The 20,853-nt window shown below is 36.0% G+C and overlaps 1 protein-coding gene across 2 annotated transcripts in view; it reads right to left on the bottom strand.

Moving 5' to 3' along the window:
* Positions 1–20,853, bottom strand: part of LOC139122476 (synaptotagmin-15-like) — a 95,073-nt gene that overhangs the window by 50,981 nt on the left and 23,239 nt on the right. The window contains exon 1 of one of the 2 annotated variants that reach the window (XM_070687872.1): positions 3,511–3,709. The exons of the other annotated variant lie outside the window; for it this stretch is intronic. Coding sequence (XP_070543973.1) covers positions 3,511–3,556 — 46 coding nt within the window. The 5' untranslated portion in view covers positions 3,557–3,709. Of the gene's footprint in view, positions 1–3,510; positions 3,710–20,853 lie in introns of those variants that run through there. 2 annotated transcript variants of the gene reach the window in all.

Here is a 20,853-nt window from a genome sequence, read left to right as displayed (position 1 = left end):
CGAAGTAAATGTTTTCTAAAAATAGTAAATAGTTTCCTTTCTCTGCTGACTATAAGTAGACTACAACAAGCGCTAACAGTCGCCAAAGGAAAGGATAGAAGCCCACAGATGCTGTTCCCTTATAGTAGCTGAACAAACTCCTCAAATTCTGTGACTTACCAGTTAATTTATTTGTAAAGGTAAACAAAAAGTAGATGATCTTTGAAAACAATATAGGTATATTCCTGGCCAAATACTTACAATAATCTCCCGTGTCCAACACAGTGGTCATGTTTTCACATAAACGTAAACATTTCGATCTCAATGTGAAATCTGATCGAACAAGTGTGTTTACTGAAATGTTTATATCTACAATTACGAAAACAAAAATGCTGATTCATATAATTTAAAAGGTATTTATACCAAGGTGTGCGTCATGTGTTGGACTCATTGTCTTAATGGTAATATATAATTCAATCGCGTAGTCCTGCCTTCATATTTTTTCATGTAAAACGTAAATAATAAAGACTAAGAAAGTGAAATTATTTGTTATTTTACACTTGATCCGACATTTGACTTTTCGTAATTAGTTTGTTAGTTACTGTCATCATTTGCTGTATTTATTACAGCGATATACGGTTGTCACCTTGTTTAAGATATGTCAAACGGTCGATACTGCGATATGCAAAAGATTAACTGGAAGACATCCAACACTACAACTACATAAGACTGAAACAGTTTATAATTTATATATTTCATGAAACCTCGGTAGGAATATAAACTTCTGTCTTTCCATTTTGACGAAGGGGCCTCTCAATAAGGTTACCTTCCTAATAGCAGACCGGCGATGAGATCGTCCCGCCGGCACTCTAGAGGAGATCTCATCTAAATCGCCCAATGGAATTATTGAAACCTCCCTAAGGTCATTTCTTCATATAGACATGGAATAAATGTTTCAATGTTTGGGTGGGAAATACTATAAAGTTTCACTTTCACTGTTTTAGTGAAATATAGTAAAATGTCCTTAGAGTAACGTATCGTGTGACCCTCATCTCCGGCGACAAATGTAATAATGAAAGAAACTAGTTTAAATGATATGTAATGATCACTGCATATTGTGAAAGATGATTTCGGGAAAACAATGATAATATCGAATGGATTTAGGCGAACAATCTTTTGTTGACAATGTTTGACTTCAACCAATTGATATTTGCATACTGCAGTCTTTTCAACATGTCGATAAAATTGCGGTTGCCTAGCAACAATGAAATCATAATGAAGTTCTTAAGTTATGCCCGAGGTGTAGGCGTCATGAGATAAAGTTCATTTATATGTACATGCCTTGAACATAGAATAACCGTTAAAATATCAATCACATAATGAATAATATAGAATTTTTCCTGGTTTGAAAATAAGTGTGTTGTTTTTCTTATGTATTTATGATGAACAAATTGAAAGTTTGTTACTTCTTGAATGAGAATGAGCAGATGATTAATTTTTAATTACTTATTGTTGCGTCAGGTTGAAATTGGTGTAATGAAAATATGTGATAATGAGAGCCAGTAATTTAATGTAAGCAGATAAAGTCAATATCTGTCGTTCATCCTTGTGTCGTTTTAAGAATTTTTTTGTCCTTAGGTGATTTTTCGATTATTTATCGGTGAAATACCGACCACTGTAATTGCTATGGCAACCGAAACAACAGGGTTTCATAAATAGCTAACGTTATTTGTTAAAATTGGACGAAAACACCGAAAGTAAAGGATCGCAATGTACGTATATTTTCATAACCTCAGCATAGTTTATTGCCGTAGAATGCCCGAAAATACTTTAGTACATTTTTAAAAAAATTGTTGTCCCTTTGGCGATATCTTTAGTTCTGTATACCCTGTCACAACTGTGCGGTACAAGATTGTTGTCCCTAGGCTGCAATTATAATTCTTTTCAATCACTCATTCTTAGATAAACAAGTGAAGTAAGTCATATATTTAAAATGGTCATAATATTTTACTTTGATTGTTGTTGCGTTTGATCCAGCTTACTATTAAGATAGAAATCCTGTAAGTAATTGATGAAAACAGGTTATATTCTTTTGCGCTCAAAACATTGTCCTATAAAAGAGAAATAAATATAATAATGGGCATTACAACTCCATATCTATAAATCTGTCTTGAATTGTACCAAAATATCTGTGTTGGTTGCTGAATTGTTCTTAGATAGCACAAATCTATTTTATAACAATTAAATGGGTTTTTTTTCTTTCATGTGAAATTTCCTGTCCATATCAACACTGATCATTCTCATTTCGTGTTTGAGCAGCATTTCTGATTTCTGTTGAAAAGAGAATGATTGCATCATGCCAAATATCAGAGATCTGTATTATATTGACTACACAGTTGCAAATGGCCTCACTCGATATTATATATATTGACTGTAATCAATAACAGTAATGCATATCGACATTAATAATTATTGTAAAATATCTTGATATGCGTACAACTTGAAAGGATATACATTTCCCCGATCAATAGGTGACATTTAATTTTCAAGCAATGCATCGAGTCGTTGTGTCTTTCATTAATTAATTACGGAATGTATTGTTAGTACACGAGGCGAATGCGCTGACACTTGCCGTAAAGGAATAAGTGCAAGAAGCTGTAGTGTATGTTTCTTTCCCATCACGCACACCATTTGTGAGCAAATTTTTCAAATGCATGATACAATGGCCCGATGGTATTGTTTAACGTCAATTAATATAGTGGATATGATATGCTCTAGGCCCTTCTTTTATTCCTTTTATCCGTCGGTCAATCTTTCTTCATGATATTTTCCAGGGGTTTTGCTGGCTAAGCAATTTGTCACATTTATGAGACTGATCGTCAGCGAAATAGTTAAACTAATTGGTACACGGAAATGGCCTTTTGTTAGCAGTGTCCTCTGCTAAGAACTATCTCCGATGTCGGCTTGATTCAAGAATGGTCTTTAATTTCTGCTTGTCCAACAGCTAGCGTTAAATCATTTGACGTGCTGGCTAATCGCTCCTATTCACAGATTCATAATATGACAAGAAATGACGGCCTATTTGTAAGTCAACAAGCCAACGCCCTGATAGATTTGAGCTGTTTGAAATGAACTAATAGATAATCAGGATAAACGTTGTCGGTAAAGGCGTTCTATTTGCAAAGAAGGCTACAGGTACGGCCACTGAGAGGAAAATCTCTACAACGTATAATTAATCAGCTAGTCGACAGTCTACTGTTCAATATGATATCGTGCAATTAAATATTCAAATCCAATCTCTAATGTCTTCCTTCTTATTTTCTTTTAGTCCATGTCTTAGAAGAAGGAAGATACACAAAGACCTTACGATAAATTTGAGACATTATGTCTATCTGGTATCGGCATTTATGGAGTGAAAGGTAAACGGTTGGCTTTTAAAACAATGGCTATGGTAGATCAATGTGTCCCACCTCATAGCTGACGACATCATTGCGTCAATCTCATAATATTTGTAGAGATCATGATACGTACCTGCATTTACATTCTGATTTTTGTCGGTAAGACCCAAGACATTCATGGCCCTGTTTATCCTTCACTGAAATCCAATATTAAGGAGAGCAGTACGGGTTAAGAAGGATAAAGCAACGTCTTCTTGACACACAATCTACGACAATCTCGCTGTAAATGGCACGAACATAAACTTGGAGCATGCCTGCTTGCAATGATTTTTATAGCAAAGCTAGGGGATCTTAGTGATCTCCATGGTCTCCCATGAGCGTTGGTTCGTGATTTCCTTGTAATTTATTTGAAATTTCAATGGCATAGAATTGCCCTGGAGGAAAGGCTTGTTTTTACTTTGTGCTATAATGACGCTTTCTCTTCCGTGTTAGGGTTTTCGTTTGTTCAAGTGCCGAACTTACACTATAACATGTCTAATTTATCCATGACTGGTCGTTACCCTACCATGTAACCATCCGTTTAAAGTGTTTAAAGTATATATATTTGACTGTTAACTGTAGTCTCCGATCACGTGATGCAAGGCAGTGAACAGGTATACGCACAAATATTGCCTGTGTAAGGCTTGTATGCATTTGGCAGTTATTCACGATCTGGATGGTAATTGAACCACTAGGGTTCAAAGGAAGTCAACTTATATAATAATGTTACAGGTGATCTTCTGCTTCGAAACGAATTGAATTTCTTTTCGAGGGAAATGAACACGAAACCGGTTTTCATATTGTAAAACATGGATTCTCGATATACGGTGGAGTTTACAGCCAAAAAGCTACATAAATCCAACTTCAAAGTTACACCAATGCCTGCTGACAAAATTAAGTATTTCCTCCATATTTCATTCAACCGATGGCTTTGTACCTGATTCTCTTGTCAGTTACACAGACAAGAGCATTCACATTCTAATGGTTTCCATGAGGTATTATCATTTTTTCATTTCCGCGATATAATATTCAATATTGATATTCAAGATTGTATCATTATATATGATAATAGAACCATAAGACGGACCGTTGTGAATAAGCATCTTGTAATTCTCAATTAAACCTTATTTTAAAGGAACCGATTATCCGATCGTTTACGTAATCTAGAGTTGTCTGAAGGCATCGTGTTTTATTGTCATTGTTGATACCTTCATAGACGGGTGTTAATTAACAATCCTATGCACCAATCATATTCGTTCATGTATCGATGCCAATATACGCTCATTGTGTGCTGACCTCATCGCATCGAACGGTAATTGGTGAATTAAAGTGACATCATTGTGTATTCATCGCCACTGCTTGTAAAAATATTTATGCTGTCGTTCAAAGTGCATTCTCTTATATCTCTGTCGTTTAGTAGAGTGTGGACAACGTCCACTTCGTTAACCATGTAATTGGTGGAAAATGTCACCTACCACTTGTAAATCAGAGATAATGTTAGTTTATAGGCATGCGCAACACGGTCTGCTCTTCAAATAAATTACTGGAAAACACAAGGAAGGAACTAGGATAAAAGGTTATAATCGACAGGACTGCTTAGATTTGAAATGAACTCTGCGTTTGAAATGAAACCTACAGAATTACAATCTAGCTGGCGGCTGTGATGGAAGAACGGAAACACAGTAACTACGTCACTAGGGAACGGAAAAACGAAATGGCGGCAGAGCAGAGCCCTTGTCGAGTCAGACAGACAGTTTGTCGTTTGGAATACGTCGAAGTTGTAGTTAGTGTGAGTAGGAAATGAGTTGCTGACATTATGGAAGTGCCCTTCGCGCTCTGAACTGAACCGCAAAAGATGAAATACACCTGTCAGGGTCGATATTGTAAGAATACTTGAAGCGATCTGGATGTCGCAATGACCATGTCGGTTATATGAATAGCAAGGGAATGTCAACAGGCAGCATATATGCAAGTTTTAGAAAAAGTTTTCTTCAAATACAACAGGCGAAACCAAAAGGTATAGAATTGCCGACATAAGATGAAATTTACATTGGCTCATAATGAACAGATAGTATGTAGGCATCTCAATAACGATTCTGTGTCAATCAAGGTATACACCCCGAATGACTTAGAATGAAACTTTTGAGTATACCTCGTTCGAGGTAACTCTGCTAAACCATTTCCTGTCCAAATCACTATGACAACGGTAGTCACAGAACATTTGAGCGGTTACCAAACTGCAGAAAATTTGGCCATATTTAAATTTCAAATAGCAGCCATACGCTGTGTTAATTATTGTTGATTTTCACCATGCAGATAAGGTGCAAACGTTTTTTACGGAATGTATCCACACAGGTTATAATGTAGCTGGCAATGCTAAGATATTTAATGTGCTCATTTTTAGAACGAATTCGGTTTCTGTTTCAACAAGATTTCCTTTAACTATGATAGCAGCAATGAAATATGTGAATATGTGAAATGTAAAATGTTGCCCGTTTTCTACCAGACACACAATGGAAATTTATACTTATCTGTGTATACAAGTTGATACTAGTAAATGTTGATACATGTATTTTGCAGGCATATATTACACTTTCTGATGTCCTATATTATAATATTGCACATATCAACTTATAATAATGCCTCCCATGTATATACTGTACCTGTCTGCCAACATGACAAACACTACATTAAGATTTCAGATATTAGGAAAGGTAGCTGACAAGAGACACAATGATAAGTGCCATGGTTGTTTAGTATGGGAACACTTTGATTTACTAGTCGTTATTCTTTATTCGGAAAATCTTCCTGTAGGCAGGCTGCATTTGAAGCTGCGTCAACATATTTGAATGCAGAGACTCTAACCCAGAATTGTGGTTATAGGTATGTATATATATCACCATCACATTAACGCTGAAATGGGCTGTAAAGGAGTTATTGCCTTGGGATACTTGACAGGACAAGAGGCAGTAAGGCCAAGCATATTTCGATTTCAATCTAGCTCAACTCTAGTGGTATTCTATCGGCAACGTCAGAAATTGAAGACCACCATTTTGTCCAAGATGACCAATGATCTGAGAGTACTGATGCAAAAACTGAAAGGCTTGTGTAAGATATCGATGATCCGTTATGAGGAGGAGACGTTGACTGTAATCTGGAGAGAAGTGTGAGTCTTCACTGCCACGTTCCCGAGAGTGAAATATTCATTCCTGAAAATATCATGACGCTTTCCATGACATTTAAGCTTATAAAAAAATTTCAAAGTTCAAGCTGACACTAAATGCGATTGCTTTCAACGGTCTGTTCCATTCCCATTAAACATTTTCGTCTCAATATCGTAAATCTCGAGTTTGCAATTCTCGGGAGGATTGCTGTATCAAAAAGTGAGTCTCGCATTCCAATGGCAGTCTGATTATTTTGATTCAAGACAGTTTTTACTGGGTCGTCCTAAATTAACCAGATAGGATTATTCCGCACCAAATATATTTTGTATCTTCGAGTAAACTAGCCTAGGCAATTAACATCTTACAATTAATCACCGACTGAATTAGACGCCGTCGATAGATTGCCAATCAAGCCAGGATGATTATTGCAGGTGGATGTGATGGATGTAAACTGATCAAATCATCAACAGAGATCTTAATTGGTTGGTCTACGCTGGTTTTAGACGCTGAAGCGATGTAGGGTCTCGCAAGACCTGGCTGTGTGCCACGCAGACTGATTGTGAGCGCTTAACTTCCACAGGTTTTTTGTGTGTGATAATAAACAAATACTGCCAGTCACTAGCGCCGTTTCTTAATCCGCGAAAATGCCTCTTACAAGATTTCATTGAGAAAGGTATTTACAGATACCTCAGTCACAGAAAATTGAAATACATCGTAAACAGCATAAAATTAATATTTGTATTACTTTTAACATCGCGACAAAGTATACACCTCTAGCCGCAACCTATTTGATTGTGTCTGAAATCAGTCGAAACGGTTCAAACCTGGAATTTATACTATATAAGCTTACTTGATATTTATATTACTTTTTACTCAGAAACATGTATGTTATATAATCAGCGATTCTAAAGACTCTATAATGTAGCACATATAATTTTAATGTGTTAAGATTCTTTACGAATGGCTGGAGTACAAATCCGTCTGAATTATTTTGCTCCAACAATTTGAACTATTTTTCCAGAAAAAAAGTTAATTCTGTACTTGCTTTGTTAATTAATATTTCTCTCCTCAAACCTCCGCACTGACAATATCAGATGTTTCTTAACATCGCTCCTATATACATTCTGATTGGTCAAGTAAATCAGTGTGATCAGATAAGATTTTCTCTGGCATTGCTTCAGATTCAGGGAAGCGAGAACTTAGTACCTTGGGCGTAAATGCATGGTTGAAACGGAGGCAAAGAGACGGAGTCAATCCCTACATCTGCTTTCAATCAGGTTGTAGTTGACACGACATTCCCTAAGGAAATAATCAATCTATACTCCTGAAAGATAACTTATTTAGACGAATCACAGAGCAGCCTAGGTATACCTGATGTTGTGTGTTATGGTAAAAATTGCGCCTACTTATTTCCTTCGTACAAAGTGTTGAAACAGGAGTGATGTAAAAATTATGGTCACCCACCGCAAACTGAAAACACGCAGCTACATATAAGTCTTCTCTCAAGAGAGATGTCGGTTAAACGAATAAGTTCCTTGGCCAATAAATATTTAATTCGTATGCTAGATATTTTATGGTTATGTTTTTAAATTGATCGCAAATAAAACGCAGGTTTAATACTTTATTTATATTAAAATGGGAGAATATAGCCTTCTTAAATTTCACTCCCAATATGGAGTGAGAGTCAACTCTATTCCTCACCGCCCAGGGCCCCATTTCTTCATGAGATAAATGTTAACGCAATGTAACATTTGACTGAGAAGCTGGACACCACACAGCAATATGGTTAAAGGTTGACATAATACTGAAGACTGTTCACCTACAATATCGTTCACTGAAACCTGCAAATGGCGCTTTTCCAAGGTCACTCTTAAGATCGAACCGTTCGTGAACATGAAATTTAAGTCTTTAAGTAATACCAACATATATTATACAGCGTTAACTGTCGGTAATTTTCTTGTGTACATGCTCAATCAAAAATAAGTTGCCTGAACTTGTCTGCTGTTCCAGTGATTAACGATGTAGCAATGATGGAAACTATCGTACTAGCTCTAGAAATGGTGGAGCGTACGACCTCACTACATGTAGAATATCTGAAGTCTTTACAAATGGAAATTTCTGTCTTATTAGCATATTGATATATTCTTATTTGCAATGCTGATGGCATTTTGCAATCTGACACTATGTCCAAAATTACAGGAGACATCATGTAGTTAAGTAGAAACAGAGATAAAATTGAAGCCCGCCAATTTTTCATTTTTGTCACCTGTGAAAATAAATCGTGTTTTTATTAATTTTACCATCCTAGAAATTGCCTAGCTTAGCCATGATTGCCAGGAAGACATTTGTTTATTTTTGAAAATCTGAATTTGTGCGGAAAATGTCTGAAGATTCACCAGATTTGAATTGCCGATTTTTCTGATGTGAACGAGCATTTACGATTAGGGTCCTTTACCTATGTTGCATAATCATTGGCATGGGGTTTGCAGTACAGACTAGTAATTTATCAAAGTTAAACCAGATTAGTTGAGCATGCCCTGCCATATTTTCATAGACTGCCTTGTTAAATATAGAATACATAATCTTCGAAAATATCTCTGTAGGTGTTGAAAATTCGAGAATATGTATACACTTTTAAATGGTAAAATTGTCTCCAAATGGCAATAATCAATTATTTTCAAACTGACATTTTTCCTGTCGTTGAGCATTTAAGTATTTCATTTCGATATGCAATCTGCTAATCCTCGTATATTTGATAAACAAGCATATGAAGTTGGCAGTTTCAGTCCTATTCAGTTATAGAGGGGTTTCAATACTGTTGGAGAGTTTGAATAAAGAAGTTCAACAGCTTGAAGTAATAGACACTTATGGCTCTGAAGCTCAAGATGAGATAAGCTATGCGTGAGCGAAATAATTAATATAGGGCAAATGTCATGATCTTCAAGACGCGATGTTTTGTAATTATATGTTTGTTTCCCGTTTGTTTACAGTTTTCGTCTCAGAGAGCAGTTGTTATCGAATCAAGATAGCACCACTTGTGATCAAGCAAGAGGCAAGGAAACAAAAAATATACCGGTGCTAATATAAAATGAGTAATGGAAACAAAATTATTTTGATCAACTACGCAATATCACTTCAAGAAATACTGATTAACGCTACGGCAATTCATCAAACCACGATGACAAGCGTTTCGACACGACAGGGATTTATTTGGCTTAACTCAGTTTTTCTCTGTTCTAATTTGTGCCTGGTCAGGAAATATGACGAGTCTTTTCAGCAATGGATGGTGTTTTTCAAATTATATAATTATCTTCTGTGAATCTGTAACTGTTCCCGAGCGATATTTCTTTGCAAGCGTAGATGTAATGACCAAGCACCTGGAGCATATACTCAATTAGTTGGAGACGTAAATTGAAGCTTGACACCAGTAAGTACAAACAAATTCATGTTTCATAAAGTCGCGCATGCGTAAATTCACTTTGTGTTTTCTGATGGCGATACAACTTCAGAAATGTATAAACCACGACAGGCTCATGTTACTTCCGATAAATGCTTAAAAGTACACATATCAGGACTGCATCGTCTTCATAGTATTTATTCAGGAATTTGGATAGTGAACGCACTGGTGTTATTAAACACACAGTGTAGGAATATCAAATTTTTATATTGCCCCTTAAATGGATGTAAAATAAATGCATGCATCATTCTCAACAGATGTGTTGATTACGTCAATACATATATGTCAGTGATGAGCAGAATGACAAATGAGTTCCTCATGTCGTTCAAAAAACGTCAATCTTCGTGGCCTTGCAAGGACATTCAAGATGTTACAATACTGTGCATTTCAACAAAACACAATGGTACTTGCGAATGTGCATATTTTAGACATGTATATACGCTACATTCATAGCTTCATGGATGAATATTTCTAATAGAGAAAAGTATTCTCAAATGCATAACATATATCACCAATATATGACTTGTTCGCCATACTTCGTATTGACAATGTGAAAGTTGAAACCCATAATATTTTGGACTACACTACAAGCGGCATACACTTTGTTTCCGATGGTAAATAAATAGAGACTTAATAAAGATGCCTAGTGTTCGTCCATAAATATGACCAGCAGACGAACGCTCGAGTAACATAGATGTTTGAATATAGAAAACTTATAGCACAGCTTTGTCTGGAAAGACTTTTGCAAAGACTTTTGCACGCACCCCTAGAGCTAAGGGAGACGCACAAACGTTTTATCTCAGTACGTGTACGTGTATTTTAGTGTGTCAGTGTATGTGTGCCTGTTGGTTTTCGCTTGTCAAACAAAGCATGTGCCTTACCATTTACAAAAATATCCTTTTTCATCAAGGGTATGTGTCACTTACAGTATGTTAAATGTATTTTGCAAACTTCAACACTTCATTTTATTCAATAATTTTATTTTTCATACAATCTCAGTGTATTTTAACTGTGCAGGAACACTTAAAAGTTATGAGTGAGTATGATTCTTCCTTGAAAACTGGCACCAATTTGTGGATGCCGTAGGCCTGGATAAACTTGATATTTTGGTATTACTATGTACAATCTCCCCAATTTCATCGAATATATGCTTAAGGACAAACCTCCCTTGAATGCAATGAATGAATAGATAAATGCAATGAATGAATGAATGAATGAATGAATGAATGAATGAATGAATGAATGAATGAATAAATGAATGAATGGGTTGGTGGGTGGGTGGACTGGTGAATGTATGTATTGATGGATGAATGAATAAAAGGAGAAACAAATAAATGAATGAATGAATTAAATGAATGATAGATCGATCAATAAAGTTATGTTCCCGTAACCCAACTTATTCATGCTAAAACTTTCGATGCCCACGTTTTTATTCACTCACGAGCAAATCTGTAAGGAGGGGAAAATTCAAAATCTCGTGTAACGTCATGCAATACCAATGGTTTTTAATGAAGCACTTCTTTTGTTATAAAGTAAGCTTTGTAAAATAAAACCGAATTCCAAAACCCATTATTACGTACGGACGTTAATAAGGCTAGAGTTCAGACTTATTATGAATATGTTATCGAGTATGCATAGCTAAGTAAAGGAATAAGTAATACATAATTGATAATAAGTTATCGAATATATAGTAAGTCCGGCTAATTTTAGTAGCCCTTCTATTGATTTCAACACAAAGGTATAAGTTTATCCAGGCCGCTAATTTATGTATACACAGATTCATCATGGTGCGAGCAAGCACACGATTTTGGAGTGCCTTTGTATTGCCAGCATGCATGGCAAACTCTATGAAATGTACATTCAAATTGTCACAATGCATACGTTCACATTAGCTTTATTAGCCGTGCATTACATCTTTTATGGTCCACATGACTAATAAAACGTATCCATTTTTTTGTCTGTGACAGGTACATTGATTATTGTATATCTTGGCTGGCATGTATTTAGGGATTAGTATCATTGTTGTCACGTCATACCAGTAAGAGCGTTTTTTGAGTTAGTTTAAACATAGATCATCGAGTTAACATGGTCTCTGGTTTAAAACACGAGAAGAAGCGTGATAGATATGATAAATCGAATGCTACAAAATATCTTACTTGTGTGTAATTTCAGCATAGGTGTAATTTTGAACATCACATGACAAATGACGAAATATGGCAAATCTCATCGACATGAAATCAATGAACCGAAATCCGTCTATCAGTCGACGTCTGCGTATCTTGTACGATTTGTTGAACCCGCCGGTTGTAAATGATAACATGTTTTCTCTTGTGTGCTATTTTTAGAACAAATGAGAAGACACGTAGGTGTCGATTAGCTGTATTATTTAATATTCCACTCCTTTACAATGGGTATCTATGTCTATGTATGAGAAAATAATGATACTTTATATCGGAAATGAAAAAAAAACATGTTTGGTATATTGACCGAGTTTGTCGATATTCTGCAAAGTCAGTAACGCTGACGACAAATCACAACCAAATAATGATGTATTTCATAATAGTTTAGTCTGTCGTATCAAACTTAGTTACAGCAGAGTCAGGGCAGTCAATTTTGGCATTGCCTGTGAAGGCATCACATAAATATAAAATGTAATGATGTGATAGAATGGCAAAAATTATTGCCCTGGTGTAGGCGGCTACGTACAACTGGGAAATGAACATTGCCTAGGGTGAGATAGCGAAATTATAACTTTCCAGTGAAATTATGTTTCTTGATAAGTTGCAAATCACCTTCAAAGCATTCACAATAATTACTTACAAGATCTTAGGCTTAACACAGAACAGACTTGCCTTTTTTGCTTTCTGATTAGTTGTCATTTTCAATTAATATTGCACGTTCACGACTCAAAAACACTTAAAAAATAATCCAACATTTACTGTAAAATAATCTAATATTGACAGTGAAACGTGCATTATTGCTAATAAATATATCTGGTAGACAAACTGTTTTTGAATACTCCATAAATCTGCATAATCTAGATCTGATGGAGGGTTTTTTAACATGCCTATGAAATCGTCTGCAAGCTGTAGCTGTCTCTATCAACTCTACATACAATAAATTTGTCACTATCAGGCAGTTTCATTTAAAGTGCAGTCTCGTCTATATATAGCATTTTGTTAAGAAGATAATGCAATCAAATTGGGAAAGGCTATCATCTTTCACTTGGTGCAGTGTCTTCATATCTATTCCCAATTAAAGCCATTAGTCAGGTAAGTTAAAACCCCTTTCTATGTATTGTATTGTAAGCAGGTTGCCTAATCTTTTTATCATGGACCGTCTCATCATTTACAAAGTATATTCCATTTCAAATGGATTGTCTGTTCATTTTGGGCCTATAGGCATATCTCTATCAAGTAACGAAAGTTGAAGGACAATAATAACGACATCTAATAGCATGGCAGCGTGTAAACTATTTATCATAACGTGTATTGCAATACCTTTCTAAACCAATGCCATTCGTTTATTCCCCATGACAACAGAGTGTCCCAATCACCAATATGACTGAATACTGCATTGTTGGTAAAGTTGTTGGTTAGATGTTGTTCAAGGTATTGGTTAGATGTAAATACTCCACAGATACACTACTTTGAGAGGAAATATACAACGTTCTTCAAGAAGAAAAACCTGTATGAGGGAGGGTCCACTTCTCATCAAAACCATTGATTCTGTCGAGACACACTTATGATAAAATGCCTATGATTGTTTGTCATTGAATAAACGTAAATGAAGAAATGACTTCTTGTGATGCAAGAAAATGTAGTTGTACGACAGAGAGCGATATCAAACAAAACTTTGTTACGCGACCCCCTCCCCCACCCCTAGAAGCTCTAAGCGTGATCAAAACCAGCCTTGGAATTTTATCAACGTCCCATTTTCATGATACTGAGAGGGCAACGGAGCTTTAAACCAGGCTTTTAGTTCGATTTATTCTGTGGGTTTTCACATACTTAGACAAATATTACATATCTAACAACGTGTTTACGATACGTATCTATGCAATCCACAGTAAATCATGTACCTGTATCTGTCGAAACGATACAGAGGTAGAAATCAGCCTGGCTTTAGAATTTATGAAGAACTCAATTGTGTACATAAGTATGCTACGTTCTGAAGGTTGAACAGTTGTACATCGACCGTTTTAATATAACAGCATTTCATACAATATAAATAGTACCTGCGTTGGTGTAACAGCTCTCATTCTAAAATGGCATGGGTTGAAAGACTGACACTAAAAATGTGATTAAAAACATAATTAACATACTTAAAATGCCTTTTATTCAAAATGTAAGAACTTTATTGCCAAACAAAATAGTCATTTTGTTATATATATATCTTTTAAATAATTTCAGAAAATTGACCCAGCCAGAGTGGAGATAAATTCTTTGGAAATCTTGAAATTGGGAGAAGAGAGAAGCCAGGAAATCGGGTGATTTTCATACATTTGCATAAATTAACACTTCTTTATCACGCATCTTATGACTGCTTGACAAGCTAAAAGGTGAACCCAACCAACATTTTAATTTGGGGTTAACAAATCGACTAAAATTGAATGAATATTTGCAAAAAAGTGATTTTGAGCAAAATACGCTTTGTCGGAGTGAGTCTATGTACGTAAAATGCAGAGCATGACAGAGTTACGTAATATTGTTACTGAAACCCGATCATGTCATTAATCAGCACGTCAAATAAGACAACGGCTAAAATACAAAGATGAAAATTTGCCATTTGCGATTAATAACGTATCTCCATAATGTAAAATATTAAACGAAACAAAGTGTACAACATGTTATGAATTTTTTACCAAAATGACAATTGGAAATGACTGAGGCTATTTGCTAAATGAAATGTGGCTTATCACTGATCGATAATTAAAACCTACAGGAAGCCTTGTGATGTATTTCGTGTCAAATGAAGGAATACATTTAGATGTTTCGAAGCCAAACTGAATTTAAAGTTTCATGGGCCAATTAACGAATCATTAATCCAAGCGCAGGTAGAAGTACACGGAATGGCAGAGCAACCTACACCTTAATGTATCGCATTTTCTGAGATATTTCGTATCGTTAGCTTACTCTCTTTATATTTCAATGTTTTTTGCCTTGTGGCGCTTGAGTATGATACATAAACTGTAAGAAAATACAGTAACTGGAAAACTCACCTTGAACGTAAAAAAAATAACCGTCATAAAACGTAACTAATCAATATTAGGATATATTTACTTTGAACAGATGGTAAAAATCACAGTCATATTCATATTTTATATCTTTAACACGCGGTTAAAGATTGATTAGTCCCTACCTGGTATCAACGGAATGTTGGAATGATTTCACCTCATATGGAATGCTGTTCCCCCAGATGAGAGAAAATTAATAAATGGTAGGAAAATAATACTTATTTCTATATTTAGCCTGAGACAAAACGCGAAACATCATGATTTGCCAAAGTGCAATGTCCTCAATAATTGAGATTGTAGGGTTTGCTACTAACATCCCTTAAGGTAGTATGCGCCTCCGAAGTGAAAGACTTAAACTTCAACTCAAACTTTCCTAAATAAAATTTTCAAACCATTCTTACCAAATAAAGAATAAAAATCGAGGATCACCGTTCAAAGTTTCGTACTTGAGAAACAAATTACCCAAGATTTGCCGATAGTTGCAATTCAAAATGGCCGCCATCTCTGTGTTAACTCTATTGCAAAACGTAATTTTTTTTTATTTTAGAAAAACTAAGAAAAAATTTGTTTCTTACTCCAAGAGCTTTAAAATTACCTTCACAAGCGGTAGACCAGAAAAGTATTGAAACAATTTGAGTTCAAATATCTGTCCTGAAGTGACCATATATAAAATTTAAACTTCGAAACGGGAGAAAGACTTCACATTATCACTTAAAGTTGATAACTGCTATAAGACCAAAACACAGACTTTCAATCAAGTTCGCGAAAGTTCGCTTTGTGGCGGTGTTATTAACTGGTTCGCTAATTATTTTATTGAGTGTGGGGATTGATCTGCTCACTACATTGGTTATATTGCATCAAGGTCGATTTGTCTTCTGTCGATCCAAGTCGAAGCTCATCCATGTTCATTCAAGTTTGGGAAAACAACAAATGCTACAAGTCACTAGCGTTTGTTTTACATCTATCAAACTTTTAAGTTGAAAAAATTCGGTTTACCTCTCGACAAAAAGTATTTCAATTTTTAAGTGTTGTGTCGATAAAACTGAATCATATCTGTGCGATTTACTTACCCCCGCATCGTTGACCTTAGCTCATTACTGAATCGGCCAATGAGCTGCGACAAACATATTTTCCGTCCAACATGTGTTCGCCCCACAGTTATTCTTTGATTCAATCAAGCACACCGAAGTTACGGTACCCTTGACGAGAAAACAGAACTTGTTGCCCCCTTTAGTACTGTTAACTCCATAGTCAACAATTCTTTGCTATTTGCATAATAAGAAATAATCAAATTTACCCGGGCCGGTCAGGTCAACAGCTTCGTCTACTTTTACCGTATCTTAAAAACAAGGTTTTTTATGGGTTTGAATATTGAAACAGTTCATGTACCTCATAAGCTTCTAATGGGTCCTTTATCGACATACATAGATCAAGAGGTTTCCTGAGGAAGATGATTGTAGCAAGACTATAGCCACCGTTTGAGATTTCTTTCACGTTTAGCCTTTAATAATAGTTTTAACGAGGCTCTTACCGATGGCTGAAAATAAGCAGAAATGACTTCAATTACGGTTAATTCAAACACCGGTAAGAGTTGGCTGTACCAGCTCCCTAGAGCCCGGTCCAAAGGAAATGAGAATGCCATTTAAATGACACTGTTTTCCCATGTGTAAAAAACGCCATCCTAAAAAGGACGTGAGTCATGATGTCTGGATTATCTTCTTCTAGGTGTTCGTTTTCAACTCTGAGAATTAGATTTAGCTTCACCTTCAAAATGATCAAGCTGAACAACTGTGTGTACCAACTCTCCTGTTTCTAGCACATATTATAATTTATAATGTTAAAATACCGGACATTCATCTACCCTGACTTGCACAACAGTTGTTTAACCAAGAGGCGAAAAGAATATGGCACTTTGGAAAGGTTCAACAAACGCAGACATCGTCATTTAGCGTTCTTGTAATTCCTCTGAGACTTGAGCGCAGTCGGTGTACACACTTCATCAGCCCTTACGTTAATTGTGCGTTTTGAAGAGTGACTGCCAGTACCTCAGAAAACAAACTTTAACATTTGTGTCATCCTATTGCGCATATTATATTTGAAAAATAAAGGTTTCAATTTCCGCTTTGAGGTGCGTTCTTTTCACAAAGCAGGAAAAACATAAAAAAATCCACCAGGCTTACATAAGAACGTAACAGAGGGATTGCACTACTTGATATTTCATACTTCAATAATTTGACATTGAGTTGGATCAAGGTGGTGAACACTGTAATTATTAAATGACAACAGAACAGTCAGCGATTTGCTGCCGACGAAATATGAATAACATACTATCATGAGATTGAATTTAGTTTTAATTTTCCAGTTCAAACTAATCTTATCATCGTCTTCGGCCATTTTATGACTCTCACCCTAGTCTAAAACAACTGCACCATATATTCATTGACGTCGAGCAGAATATTTGATGCGAAATAATTCATGTCAGTCTGCAAGGTGGGTAGAAAGAATCTGTTGTTCACGAAGGCGCGAAGCAACAAAATCTGTTGTATAATGATAGCCTGAGTCGACATGCCATTAATAAATCATAGCTATAGTTTAACCAGTGGTTTATGTCAAGCCATATAACACGATAAACATGAATTCCATGTGTTATATAATTTAGAATCAATAGGACACCGAGATTGCAATACTGCAATCAGTTCACGTAAGCCGCATCGTTGTCCCAGTCAGAAGAAAACAGATCGATGACATATGCCATACAATAGCATGTCAGACCACAAAGGTATGCGACATCAGCTACAAGACAAGTCAAAAGACGCTTTACAAGACGACGTGCGACAGACAACCTCGGCAATGACAAGATAATAATAAATCTAGTAATATGTCTTGTCAGATTTTAACGTAACATCAATTCTTCTGAACACATGATATCTCTTCTACCGCCATGTCAAGTAACTAGCAGCCAGAAAATTGCAATTTCAATTTATTTCTTCTATTGAACAGCCAGAAAGTATTTTGTCTTGCTAAGTACAGAGGATTATTTCAAGTATGTCTTTTTGAAATGCTCAGAATATAGTCGATAGAAAGCAAACATGAATTTCATTTGGAAATTTGATTTTAAAATTTCTGTACGAAGCTCAAACAATCAATTGGAAGTGTCGATGGCTTAATAATTGATATCGAAGGGTACGATTAACTGTTTCATTTTAAGGTTAATAATTGACTTATCATGTCAGAGTGAACATCAGAAGATTTAGCATTGTCCGAAGATTTACTATTTCCTGTCCGATGCACAACTATCTGCATACTAGCTGGCACACAGATCGTAATCAGGCTTGACTCATCAGAGCGTACTAAACCTTGGCCACGTTAACCCTTATTGATAAAAGTGAAACAGCGTGTAATCGTTTAGCCAGGCATGTTTTAATGTAGGTCCTCTGTATGACTGACAAATTCTAAGGCTAAACATGGCTCATGAAGACTCGTCCTCAGACAGTCACTTATGAACGGCGCTCCCAGACTGATGTCTGAGTGAGCGGAATATAATACTGTATATTAGGTAGCAAATGGTTCAAGCGGCAAAGGAAATAGTTCCGGGAAATAGAAGATGTATTGGACAGGAACAATGGAAGGGTACAGTAAGTTACGGTGCATCAACACGATGTTCAGGATAAGTCAAGCCGTATCAAAGGTCAAAGGTCAAGGAATAAGCTATTCAAGACACAATATAAAACGTAAATCACTAAAACAAATGAAGCATTTGCAATTCTTAGCCATGCCCGGCCTGCATTAGACAGTACTTGGGTTAACATTTTCTTTAATCGACAAGAAGATTAACTTCTTGCAAATGCTTAATTCATGATTTGATCTCAGAACACTAAATGGCTTATCCGTCTAGTTACTTCACTATCGTGTCAATATAAGCCACCACAACTCTGTCACGCATTACAACTTGATGGCTTCCCATCTTTTAATTATTGATAAAAACATGTGTCGTCCAATGCAATAACAGTTCCATTAAATGATCATAATTCCACCGGTCACAGAATGTATTGATGGTGCATGGCGTGTTTATGATGATAGAAAAGATAAGACTCTTAAACACATGCCTTCCAACAACAGTAGGTGAGTTACTTCCACAAAATGACATTGTGGAAAGTGTTGACCTCTAACTCATCAGGAAAAAGCACGCACCTTCTACATGACAAGTGACGACTTGAATTTTTTTTTAATATTAAAGGCACTGTTCGCGATCCCTGGGATCGCCTTTATTCTAGTCTGTAAGAGGATTATGGAGGTGTGATAGCTTTTTGTTTTCCATTGAAATTGTAATCTGGTGAGTAAATTTTCTGATGAGACAATGCAGTGCCAACGCAGGCCTTAAACGGAAAGAAATTACTACGACATTATCATAGTGTTTTGTTTTGTCCTCTTGTCATGTTAGAAAGAAAATAAAAAATAAATGTTTTAAAAATTGCTTCAGGTAGATAGACGATCAAAATTATACAAATACCAAGGCAAAAGGCATTGATTTCCATCAACCGACCGAATGACAAAATACAGACGGACACTGCCGATGTAAAGTGTTCAGGATAGCCACCCGCTCAAGGACCACTTACCTTCATTGACCAACACTGAACTGGACAGAAATAAAGACCACCAAACATCAACCGTTTCAATTCCATTTCAGCGAAACAATTGAACAAGCATAGGGCACGTTTGCTTTGAACAATCGTAGATTTTTACCTGAGATCATACCTGAGACCTTACACAACAAGTCATTGTAAATGACACAGTCCCCGCCAGTTCCTCTTATGATTTGATTTGATGTAACTGAATTGTAGTCAAAATAATGCACCAATCAGAATGTGTGAATGGTAAGCATGGGTATATATAGTCACAGCACCTTGTCTTTGTGCAAAGTTTAAATTAAAGTGGCCTTAGTATGTTTAAGTAATTGCTCCAGCCTGACAAAAATTGGAACAAAATGGCCGCCAGGTATTTGATCATATCACATAAACAATTACAGTTACTTTAAGCATTACAATGCAGACTGATACCTCAACTTACATTTCCCAAGGTGCCGGCATAAATAGTAACTGAGCTGTCTAGACATGTCTGGACACTGGCTCAAGACTGAATTGCAACAAAATTGCCACCAGGCATACATTTGATTGTATTGCAAAACATGATGACGTGCAGGTGTATGTCAATGTACCATGTTCTTGTGCCAAATTTTAAAAAAATCGGTCCCCTATTGTCTGGAAAATGGCTCTGGAATGGCAAATATAAAAAAACAAAATGGCCGCCGGGCTGCCATATTGAAATACATTTCAAGATGAATTGACATTCAACTGAACGTAATGGTACTATGTCTAAGCTTGCACCAAGTCCAAGTTTGATTGAAATCAGTCCAGTCATGTCAGAATACTGGCTCCAAAACAACAGAAATTATAACAAAATGGCCACCAATTGCAATTGCCCATACTTGATCGCATCGCAAAACAAACAGAATGCATGTATAAGTCATAGGTCACTGTCTCAGGGCCAACTTTGAATGAAATCAGTCAGGGCGTGTGTAAA

This window comes from Ptychodera flava, chromosome 22 (assembly GCF_041260155.1).
Source record: "Ptychodera flava strain L36383 chromosome 22, AS_Pfla_20210202, whole genome shotgun sequence".
Lineage (NCBI taxonomy): Eukaryota > Metazoa > Hemichordata > Enteropneusta > Ptychoderidae > Ptychodera > Ptychodera flava.
Note: the sequence above shows the minus strand (reverse complement) of the source record. Positions and strands in the feature narration are given on the sequence as shown.